The 12,192-nt window shown below is 45.4% G+C and overlaps 1 protein-coding gene across 1 annotated transcript; it reads left to right on the top strand.

The window, feature by feature from the left end:
* The first annotated feature begins 6,776 nt into the window (after positions 1 to 6,776).
* Positions 6,777 to 11,270, top strand: LOC147907364 (uncharacterized). Its single transcript, XM_087413220.1, has 4 exons — positions 6,777 to 7,920; positions 7,980 to 10,415; positions 10,553 to 10,972; positions 11,071 to 11,270. Exons 1-4 carry the CDS (start codon positions 6,777 to 6,779, stop codon positions 11,268 to 11,270), a joined length of 4,200 nt encoding a protein of 1,399 aa, XP_087269346.1.
* The last annotated feature ends 922 nt before the right edge of the window (positions 11,271 to 12,192 follow it).

The following is a 12,192-nucleotide window of genomic DNA, read 5'->3' as shown; positions in this document are numbered from 1 at the left end:
ATCGCCTATGCTAGAATTAATAGTCTATGTAAATTTTTTTTGAAGGTCAAATAAATGGAAAAATGTTAGGAAAATTCGAATTGTTTTTTCAAACTGTTGCCATTTTGAAAATATGCATATGATATTATTCATTCTAGTTCGGGCGAGAATTACAAGTCCATTTATTATAAGTGTTTCGTCCAAACCCCACATGCATGGAGTTGAGGGGATAAGCGCAGCAGAAACCGAATTATTAGATCGATTTGGTCCAGGTTCAGAACCGCAATGGAGCCATGGGGAAGAACCGCAAATCGGAAGGAATTCGCTTCGTCCTATAGCTCCTAACGAGCTGAAAGTCAAATGGAGGGCGAAGTGAAAACTTACCTCAACTCGTACTCCGCTAAACGGACATACGAATCGGACGTACTTTTTAATTTAAAGAGCTCACTATGTCGGTTGGGGCGCACTTTATGCGGAATTTTATACAAATTTTTTGAAACGCATTTAAATTCTTCGACGCAGGAGACTTTGGATGTGGAATCACTTTGGATCTGTTCCATTGCGGAGGCAAATTCAATAGCGTCTAATTCAATCGTATCATAACTACTTATCGACATGCGGTTATCCCTTACAGCCAGGGAGGGGGGTTACTTTTACTGTTAGTTTTCATTACTCTTTTATGACAATTTTACCGTTATCTTTTATGTTACAATTTTACCGTCACTTTTGCTGTTATTTTTTTGATGACGTTATATGTCAAGATCAAATTCATTGAAGGTGGAAATTTTGACCGTATGTTTATTCGATTACATTACTGAACATTTTCTTCTTTAGCAGTGTTTTCTAAAGGTAGTCATCTTTTATAAATATTTAACAATGAAAAGTAGTGATTAATTATTTATTTTAAATAATTTTTGTTTAGTTTATTTTCAAAACTCAAAATAAGTACTATATACACATGTTTTGTACAGACAATACAGAAGACATACATATGTCATCAAGTATTATGTTGTCAAGTTCATGGTCATTAATAGACACGGCTTCCATTTTTTATATGTTACCAAAAGGTCTTTATGTGTTTCACACTGTAAATATTTTGATGCACAATGTCATAATAGATTACAAAGTAAATGTATACACAGGTACAATACTAACCCAAGGATAACTGCAGAAATCAGAGCACTTAACATAATGATGTTTGACGGATATTCGGTCAGAAACATAAAACACGTTACAAACAAAAACGAGATAAAATTTATGTCAAAATTAAGAACAAAGTAAACAAGAAAATTCCAATATGCAAATTGATAAAAGACGTATGCAATCCATCCGATTATTATTCGAATTATCTATTTACGTAGCCTTTGGTATTCCTTTGGCGCTCCGAGAGATTCCAACGTGTCATCTACTATAGCAAGTTCACGTAAGCACATTTCCTTTAAAAAAATCATATTTATCGAATATGCGACACAGAAAAAAATTATTATAAATTTATATGAGTAAAAATTGATATTCCAATATGTACAGGAAATGTGACAGATAAAGAATTATATTTTAATAATGTAAGCATCAAAGTGTCTGTGTTGAACTGTCCAAAATATTTATTTTTATTTTTATTTAATTTCTTGCTCTATGAAAAAGATTACGTGTAAATAAGAGTAATAGATATGAACATAAAATATGATATAATAGACTAAAGCAGTTTGCAGATAGTTAGCTGTCAGCAAAACTGCAGTTACAAAGCCTATTAGTAACAAAAAACTAAGGGCCACTAGGCATAAGCTCGTTGCATCTTAGCCGAGATTTCTACATAGACGACCTATTAACGAGAGCCAACACGCTGTCAGAGGCGATAATCATTCGCGATCAGGTAATACAATTGCTTAAGCTGGGCTCTTTCGAGCTTAGCAAGTGAGGATCGAATTGCCCGACATTACTGAAAGGTGTGAGCGACTAAGGAGAAACTCCACTACTGTTCGACAAGAACAGTGATTTTCGTGTTTTAGGGATCCTTTGGGACAAATCAGACGACACATTCCAATTCTTATATTTAGCCACCTTTCGGAATACTTCACGAAACGTTCGATACTTTCGGACGCCTCCAAGTTATTCGATCCATTAGGGCTCCTTGATCCAATCATAGTAATTGCTAAACTAATAATCCAAGATTTGTGGCAATCAGGAGTAGACTGGGATGAATCAATCCCTCAAACTACTTACACAAGCTGGTTTCAATTCAAATTGCAGCTATCGACCTTGAGTCAGCTGCGAATTCCTCGTTGCGTTGGAACTTTAGCGAACCCTGACGTAGTTCAAATTCATGGCTTTTGTGATGCCAATCAGCGCGCTTATGGTGCTTGTATATACCTTCGCTTCAAGGTTAGCGATCAAGATTATCAATCAAATTTACTTTGTTCTAAGTCACGAGTTGCTCCCCTTAAAGCTGTCTTCTTGCCGCACCTATAATTGTCCACCGCTTCTGGCACAACTGTTCGATAAGCTCAAATTATCTCTTGATTTAACAAATGTTAAGGTATTCTTATGGTCGGATTCTACCATAAAATAATAAAAATGATGGGTTGTGCCACCATAGAGAAGAATCTATTAACTCATTGGGAAGTAAGCTTCGCGAAAGTATGTCCGCTGGATTGTTGCATGACGCTACATGACGTCAATCGTTCGGATCGGTCAGACGTTGGATTTCTCCTAAACGGGTTTGCCACAAATACTGTCCATTTGCGAGATGACGAAATTATCCAACTTAAGGCCTTTGGAAGGCCGCCGTTAAGTCGGCTAAGTTTCATCTCACTCGTGTTGTAGTTGCAACGAGTCTAATCTCCGAAGAACTTCAAACAATTCTTTGTGAAATAGAAGCCATATTGAATTCACGACCTCTCGTTCCTTTAAGTTCAGACACTAATGATTTATCTTATTTGTACCCAGAACGCTTCCTGATCGACTAAATGGTTTTCCTAACCAGGATTTAACTGATATAAACACTAATGTACTATTGCGCTGGCAACTAATTGAACAAAAGTGCCAGCACTTCTGGCAAAGATGGAGCAGTGAATATCTCAACTCCTTACAAAAGAGACACAAGTGGAAGGTAGCCAAACGTCAACAACTGCAGCCCGGTCAGCTGATTTTAATCAAACAACAAGGCTCAGCTCCTTCTCAATGGACCGGAAAAATTGAAAGCGTACACACCTAGGATCCGACGGTGTGGCAAGTTCGGCATTGTTAAAACGAACAAGGGCACCTATGTTAGACCGCTATCCAAACTAGCTGTATTGCCCGTGTAAAATTGTTATTGCACTATTTATGCATTCCTCATTTAGTTTTAGTTTCTACATTGTACATACAACTACATTAGTTTCTACTTTGTTTCGTAACTATTTATCAAGTTTCATGTATCAATAATCCTAGTGAAAACTATTTAGTCAAGGTGATGTCAATATGACGTCAAATTAGGAATATGATTTCAAAAACAGTAATCAAAATGATGGTAAAATGATGACTACATGACTGCAAAACATCCCATACCATGACGGTGATCTTGATTGTCATTTTGATATTTGTTTGATGTTATATTAACAATTATCTAGCAAAAAATTAAACTGTTATTTATTATTATAATGACGTCCAAATGACGTCCTAAACGTCAAAATGCCGTTAAGATGATATCAAAATGATAAGTAACGTCAGCTTATTTACTGGAAAACTCTGTATAGAAATAGATGTAAGATTAATCTTTCTCTACTAATGTAGATTTATTTTAATTTTTGGTATATATAGTGTATTCTAACTTTTTTAATTCTTTGAATTAAGAAAAGATAAAAAGTACATTAAATCAAAATTAAGATTAATCTACATTATTAATAAAAACATATGCATTAATTTTGCATGTATTCATATACAAGATTAACTTGATTTTTGAACTTAAAAGTAAATAACATTTGAAAGGGAGTATAAAATAACTATTATTATGTTGCATAGGAATTGTTATTAATATTACTTATATTTGTAAATATAACAATACTTGAAATTAAAGTAATAAAAATATATCTGTGCGTGTGTGTGTGTGTGTGTGTGTGTGTGTTTTATAGAGAGATATATCAAATATATTATAATATATTGAAATATTATACGTTGCGATACTGAAGTGATGAAATACTGAAGTAATGAAATTAAGATCGAAACATATCGCTCGCAAAGATTATAAAATTTCCAATCTTTCCAATTTTTTGAAATCATAGTAATCAATTAATGTTATAAAATAAGTAACAATTAAAGTTTTTCATGTACAACTATCGGTAACACATGTTTCTTTGTGTATACGTGTGTATACGTGTATACTCATATATAAACATAAAATTATATCTAATATAATACACAAAGTGTCCTACAAACTAATACCAACTGAAATATCTTTGAATCTATAATGTCTAGAGAAAAATTTGTATAAACTGCAACTCACGAGCGTGACGCAACTTCATCGCGCATTCACAGCTAAGATTTTCTTATGTAATTGAATGACGGGTGACGTTAAACGAAACGCGACAGAAATGCGTCTTCGCGCGGCCGCTATTAAGGGCGACACATAATCAAAACAATAGTTGGGCGCCAGGCACGAGCGAGCGTGTTACTCTTTCTCGAAATTACGCGATATTTTCTTTATGCAATATTCTAACGAGCTGTGATTGTCGACGGGCTTTCAACCGGTCAGCCTCGGCTCAGCCTCGGCAGAGGGGGCGGTTCGTCAAGGATAGCGGATCGTTTGGAGGAGCGAGCAGGGACGGCAATAAGCACACCCGAATTAACAATAGCAAAGATAACAAGTATATTGAATAAGTCTTCGACTTACATTTACATCTGCCGACAAAATCGTGACAATAGCTCTAATTGAATGCGATAATGGCTTCACACAGGCCTCGATGCTTTACGCTAGACATATCAATTTCGTTAGATTCCCGCGGCACAAGCTCATGCCATACAGGAATACTCTCGTAAATTATACGAACAAGACTTCGCCACCTCAAAAATACGATGGAATTCGGATTGTAGCGTGGACACGGCGTGATCTCGTGCGCGTCATCATTATCATTAATCACTATGACACAGAATGCCGATACTCTAACAGACGTGTAGATCTTACGCTGCAAGCTTCCGAAACGACAAGATACGCGCCGATAGTGCAACATGGTACAATACAAAAGAAACAGAACACGCGACAAACGCTTACAAGAAATGATGAGGTTATGGTCTTGGCGGACGCAGTAGAATTTCACCCGACTATGATGGACCGTCCCGGGAGGCAACACGCGTACTCGAACTCCCCGGAAATTTAATGCACGGCAGTGCGTTAGCTATAATATACCCGATAGGGTTATAATAAAAGTGTGCCTCCCGGATTCGGAAACCGGCGACTTTACAGCCTATAACGTTCGTCCCATCATGATGAGATGCTCGTCTCCCACTGATACTCGCCCTGGTCGTCTCCTTTCTCGCCCAGTTCTTGTCTCTCCACGAGGTCCTGCATCCTTCCATGTACGCTCGCTTAGCCGGCCACAGCACAAGTGTCGGGCGCTCCTCCCGGGGGCATGCAGGGCTCGTTATCCCCGCGAGAGGGCCTTATCGTTCCTTATTGGTTCCGCGGCTCCGCTAATCGCGGGAACCGCGTCAAGCCCGTGTCGCATGCCCTGACGCGCGAAATTCGAAAGGCCGCGAGATCTTTTCGGGCCGCCTCGTGATCTTGAGGCACCTGCTCGGGGCTTTCGCCGTTCTTGGAGCGTAGAGTCCTTGGACTCCCGTCCTGCCATTCCAATTGTTTGAGATCGGTAATTCGAAAAGAAAAGCAAGAATTCTTTCAGTCGACCGACAGTAATTGTCATTGAACGCATGCATAAATTGAGCTCGTGATTTCATCTCGAGCATGATCTTAATCCTCGTTAAAATCATCGAATTCGTCGTTCTTTGTTCTTTTTAAAAACAATTCGTTACACGCAAACAAGTTGTCGTTACCGGCAACGGACAATCGAAAGTTCTAGAACGATTCAATTCGCGCACGCGAGCGCCGCGCTCCGACAAATACGTCACGCGCTGTCACCAATCCCACGCACGGATTTTCTGCCGCGCATGACTGTTACGTTGAACGTCGCTAGAAAAGAATCCAAAGCGCCAATCAATTTTGTACACCTAATGCCACGTAATAATTACGATTATGGCAAATTTTTATTGGATTTTTCCCAAAAAAGAAAGCTCAGGCCGAAAGCAATAAATGCTTCGATCTCGCCGTCCTCCTTCTTACTTCGAAAAAGTTCTTACTTGTAAAAGTTCTTAGAGTCTAACAGTTCTTAGAGTTCTTAGAATCATAATCTCGCTTCGTAAAATCGCCGTGCTAACCGCTTAGTGAAATCGCTATAAACCGAATCCTTCGAGAAGTGCCGAGAAAATCGCCGAGATTTTCCATCACCGCGATTCCAAACTCAATTTGGAAAAGATGACCGCATTTAATATTCTGTTAATCTAATATTTAATTAATTATATTTTTTGACTCTGTAACTGATTATATTAAAGAAATTCTTTTGTTAAATTACAAAGAAACTGAGTTCTCTTTACTGTCGTGTCATACCAGCCGTGTGTCGGTCTCGCACTCGAATCTTTTCGCGCGGTGCGCTCTCGCACATTTTCTGGTCCTTCGAGCCGGATTCTCGTCGGCATCCGCAGTGTCGAGTGCATCGCGTCCAGTGCGCGCATTATCAAGAAAATCAGAGAGAGAAGAATTCGCAAGTGAAATCATGAGTGACGAAATAACCGTTTTGCTGACCTCCCAGAATAACATCCATGGTCGCATAGCAAGGTCAATAGCCAATTTGAAGAAATTGGGGGCGGCCAACATCACCCACCACAATGTCGAAACCCGCTTGACGCTTCTCGACCAGCTGTGGACGGAATTCGAAAGGCAACATAAGCTTATTCAAGCTCATTACAAGGGCGCCTTCGATCAGAGTGAGTACAACACGTCTCAATTTGCCGATGCCGCCGAAAACACGTACGTGCAGCAGCGCGGCCTGCTGAGCGAGTACCTGACAAAGCTCAAAGCTGAAAATTCTAGTACAGCTCCTCCAAGTGCGGGAACCGATTGTTTGACCAAGTCGGCGTTGTCGCGCTTAAAAATCCGATCGTTTTCGGGCGCGTTTGAAGACTGGCCATCGTTTCGGGATATATTCTTGTCTGTCGTTGGCAACAATCCGTCTATCTCAAACGTTGAGAGATTTCACCATTTAAAGCATTGCGTGGAAGGACCCGCGGAAGCGTTGATACGCCCGCTGGCCGTAACCGGAGACAACTATTCGCGCGCGTGGGCACTGCTCTGCAAGCATTATGAGAATAAACGGGAGTTGTCGCGCTCCAATTTTTGCACGTTCACCTCAGTGCCGAAAATGAAAGGCGATACCGCCGAGGAACTTAGCCGCGTCTACAACGCCGCGATCAATGTCGTGAACGGCCAAGAGAATATTGAGAGACCAATTAACTCACATGGATTCGACCTTTTGAATCACCTAATCATCGAGCTTTTCGACCCGAAAACGCGTCTCGAGTGGGAATCGCACGTGAGCAATTCCACGGACTTGCCAGATCATGACACGTTGCTGAACTTGATCACAAGGAGAACGCTAACTCTCAAAGCCGCCAAAGCAAAATCGCTCAAGGTCTCCGACAACCCGTCGCGATCTGCCAAGTCGCATCACGTCAAGAAATACACCGAATCTTCACAATGCGTCCTATGCAAGGGTAAACACAACGTGATGGTGTGTGAAGAATTCAAGAAAAAATCCGCGGTCGACCGCAAGGCCGTCGCCGAAACTCACAAGCTGTGCTTCAACTGCCTCGGCTCTCATACATTCGCGAAGTGCCAGTCGACGAGGACGTGTTCTACGTGTAAGTCTCGTCACCACTCAATGTTACACGACGCGTACGCTTCACCGAAACCTCAAGAGGTCAGCTAACTGTCGGCAGTGCGCCGCGACACGACCACAAGGCTGTTTTGCTCGCAACTGCGCGAGTTTCCATCGCTGATCGTCACGGCAATCAGCATATCACACGCGTGCTCATCGACCAAGGTTCGGAAATTTCTTTAATTTCCGAGGCTCTGGTCCAGTGCCTACGCCTGCCACGCTCTCGATCCGCAATCGAAGTCATCGGCATCAGCGGCAAAAGTTCCGGGCTCAGCAGGGGAAGGGTAACGCTCAAGGTGACCTCGCTAACAACAGGGACCGACTTCACCGTCAGAGCCTTTATTCTGCCACGTCTTTCGCTTTACCAAGGCCCTCAAGCAAGGACCAGCATGGAGTGGCCACACCTAAAGGGGCTCCAATTGGCTGATCCAGACTACGCAGCAAACGATCCTATTGAGCTACTTTTTGGAGCGGAAGTATGCTCAATCATTCTCCAGGATATCCGCAAGGGAGGCCCCCAAGCGCCTATCGCTCAAAAGACACTGCTCGGCTGGATCTTATCGGGAGGTTGGGACCAAGTAACCAACTCAGCACAACGCCACTCGCTTCAGTGCACCGTAGATCATGAGCTAGCCGATCTTGTGCACCGCTTCTGGGAGCAGGAACGAGAAGTGCCTGCTCCCGTCGCACTCACGCCAAAAGAGCAGCAATGCGAAGACATCTTCGCGCTGCAGCATCAACGCACTGCCGAAGGACGATACATCGTGCGACTACCTTTCGCATCTCCGCCGACGACGCTGCTTGATACGAGAAGATCTGCTGAACGGCTCTTAATCGCCATGGAGCGACGCTGTGAGAGAGACGCACGATTCGGCGATCTCTACCGAGCCTTCCTGAAGGACTACGAGGACCAAGGTCACATGGAATTGGCGCAAGAACCACCGAATTCTAGCGAAGATCGGTGCTACCTTCCACATCACGGCGTCCTTCGAGAATCCAGCACTACGACTAAGCTCAGGGTCGTCTTCAACGGATCGCAGCGTACAAGGTCTGGTGAGTCGCTCAATACGCATCTACTAGGGGCTAATTTGCTGCCACCCCTCGCGAACGTACTTCTGCGGTGGCGGTGGCATCGGTACGCGCTAGTGGCCGATATCGAAAAAATGTATCGGCAAATTCTTGTACATCCCGAAGATCAAAGGCATCAATGCATCCTCTGGAGACACCGCGTTGATGAGCCTATACGCGAGTTCACACTGAAAACGGTCACTTACGGTCTCGCTTGCGCGCCATTTCTCGCCATTCGCACGCTGCGTCAACTCGCTGATGACGACGGACCGCGTTTCCCTCGAGGCGCGAGCGCTTTAAGACACGACTGCTACGTCGACGATGTCGTAACCGGAGCGCACGATAAAGACGACGCTATCGCGCTCCAAGTCGAGCTCCGCAACCTCTGCATGGCGGGCGGGTTCTCTCTCCGAAAGTGGGCCGCCAACTGTCAGGAACTTCTTCGCGACATTCCGCCTGAGTTCTGCCTCACCAGAGACTCGCGGTCGTGGGAACAAGAGAACCACTCAACGCTGGGATTGCGCTGGTATCCAACCAGGGACGAATTCGCCTTCTCTGTTCCTCCTCGCACCGTCGTCGCGTTCACCAAGAGAAGTCTGCTGTCGGAGACCGCTCGACTCTTCGACCCGCTCGGATGGCTGGCTCCAGTAATCATTCGAGCTAAAATTCTGATTCAGTCGGCCTGGCTGCAACAGCTAGAGTGGGACACACCATTGCCGTCAACCATCTCTGAAAAGTGGAAGCGACTCTGGGAAGAACTTCCACTGCTTGAGAAACTCAGAGTCGGCCGCTGGCTCAGCACCGGCGACACGAGCTCTCAACTCGAACTGCACGGCTTCGCAGACGCGTCCGAAAGAGGTTACGCCGCCGTGGTGTACCTCCACATCACCGCGAAAAAACAAACAAAGATTCTATTGTTGACAGCCAAGAGCAAGGTCGCGCCGATCAAACTCGTTTCTCTCCCGCGACTCGAACTCTGCGCCGCCGTCTTGCTTTCAAGTGTGCTCGCGCACACGCGCTCTGTGCTAAACCTAGCAACAACGCCAGTGATCTTGTGGTCAGACTCCAAGGTCACGCTACACTGGATTCGAGGTCACGCCTCCCGCTGGAAAACATACGTGGCCAACCGAGTGTCACAAATCCAGCAGCAACTTCCAGAGGCTCACTGGCGTCACGTCCCGGGCAAGGACAACCCCGCCGACTGTGCCTCCCGGGGACTAACACCACGCGAGCTCCTCAGCCATCCCTTGTGGTGGACGGGTTCCGCATGGTTGTGCGGGAATCCGACGCAATGGCCAAGCATCAATCTGGACCCCATCCAGGACGTACCGGAGCAACGAGCCACAACACTCGCAGCAGTCGTCAGGAGCAACGGCCGGAAGAACTGCTCAGATTCTCGTCGCTTCACCAGTTGCTCAGAGTGACTTCCTGGTGCTTGCGTTGGCGTCACCGCAGTCTCTCAGTCGGATCCGTGGACAATGAGCTTCAAGGGTCAGCGCTTCTCCCAGCCGAACTCGACGCAGCACTCCTTCAATGGATTCGCGTAGTGCAGTCACGTCACTATCAGGAGGAGATGACTGCGCTCGAAAACAAACGCGATCTTGCCAGATCCAGCCATCTGCGAACCCTCAGCCCGTACATGGACGAACACGGAGTTCTGCGAGTTGGAGGGCGCCTCAAGCACGCAGCGCTGTCGTTCGACGAGCGACATCCGATCATCGTACCTCCAAGGTCGTGGCTCACTCGCCTGCTGGTGGAAGCCTACCGTCGCCGTACTCTCCACGGAGGAGTCCAGATGACCCTGGGATTGCTTCGCCTCCGATTCTGGATTCCACAAGGTCGAGCAGTGGTCAAGCGATGGCTGCACCAGTGCGTGACCTGCACTCGGTGGAGGGCTGTCACTCCGCAACCAAAAATGGGGAAACCTTCCTCCAGGGAGAGTGACGCCAGCACGACCATTTCTTCACGTGGGCATCGACTTCGCCGGGCCTATCTTCATCAGGACGAGCAAAGGGCGTGGGCACAGCGCTCACAAAGCGTTCATCGCCGTCTTTATTTGTTTTAGCTCCAAGGCCGTTCATCTCGAGGCTGTTTCAGCTTACACCACCGACGCCTTCCTGGCTGCTCTCCGTCGATTCACATCTCGCCGAGGACTGTGCTCGGACATATACTCTGATTGCGGCACCAATTTTTTGGGCGCCGACCGGCAACTTCGAGAGATGCTTCGAGCCTCCTCGGCAGAAGGACGAAAGATCGCACACGTAGCTACATCGGAGGGGATCCATTGGCATTTCAATCCTCCTTCGGCACCTCATTTTGGTGATCACTCTGAGAGGCGGCCGTGAAATCGGCTAAGTATCACCTGCGCCGAACCATCGGCGAAACCAGGCTCACCTTCGAGGAAATGAGCACCCTGCTCGCACAAGTGGAGGCATGCCTGAACTCCCGGCCCATGCATGCCCTCTCAGACGACTCCGACGACCTCACGGCTCTGACACCAGGTCACCTGCTCATCGGGGCACCACTGCTGGCCATTCCTGAGCCGTCCTTGTCGACGAGAAGGAGAATTTGCTTTCCAGGTGGCAACTTATTCAGCGAATGCGAGACCACTTCTGGCAGAGATGGTCACGCGAGTACTTACACACTCTGGCTACCAGACCGAAATGGACCAAGGACGCTTTGCCACCACGCCTTGGATCGCTATGCATCATTCGCTCCGAGCTCTCACCACCAAATAAGTGGCCTCTGGCGCGAATCACGCAGCTACATCCTAGAGACGACGGCGTAGTGCGAGTGGTTACAGTCAAAACCGCCTCATCCGAATTAACTCGTCCTTTGGTCAAATTAGTTTTATTGCCAGAAGAGGCTAACGCGTTTATCTCGCACGCTAATGCATCAAATGTAAAGAAGAGCTTGAATTGATCGCGTGTATTTTCGTGAATCATTTTTTCAATGTTATTTGTCATATAACTCGTTTACGGTTCAAGTTCTTCCATGAATTCATTGTATTGTATCACTTGTCTTATTTACGCGTTTACGGTTTTTTGTAATCTCAATGTGCTCGAGGTAACTTCTATACATACATCGTCACGGAGATGACGAGGCGGGCGGGAATGTTTGAGATCGGTAATTCGAAAAGAAAAGCAAGAATTCTTTCAGTCCGACCGACAGTAATTGTCATTGAACG

This window comes from Acromyrmex echinatior, chromosome 14 (assembly GCF_024713525.1).
Source record: "Acromyrmex echinatior isolate Ae372 chromosome 14, ASM2471352v2, whole genome shotgun sequence".
NCBI lineage: Eukaryota > Metazoa > Arthropoda > Insecta > Hymenoptera > Formicidae > Acromyrmex > Acromyrmex echinatior.
This window is presented reverse-complemented; position numbering and strand designations above follow the sequence as displayed.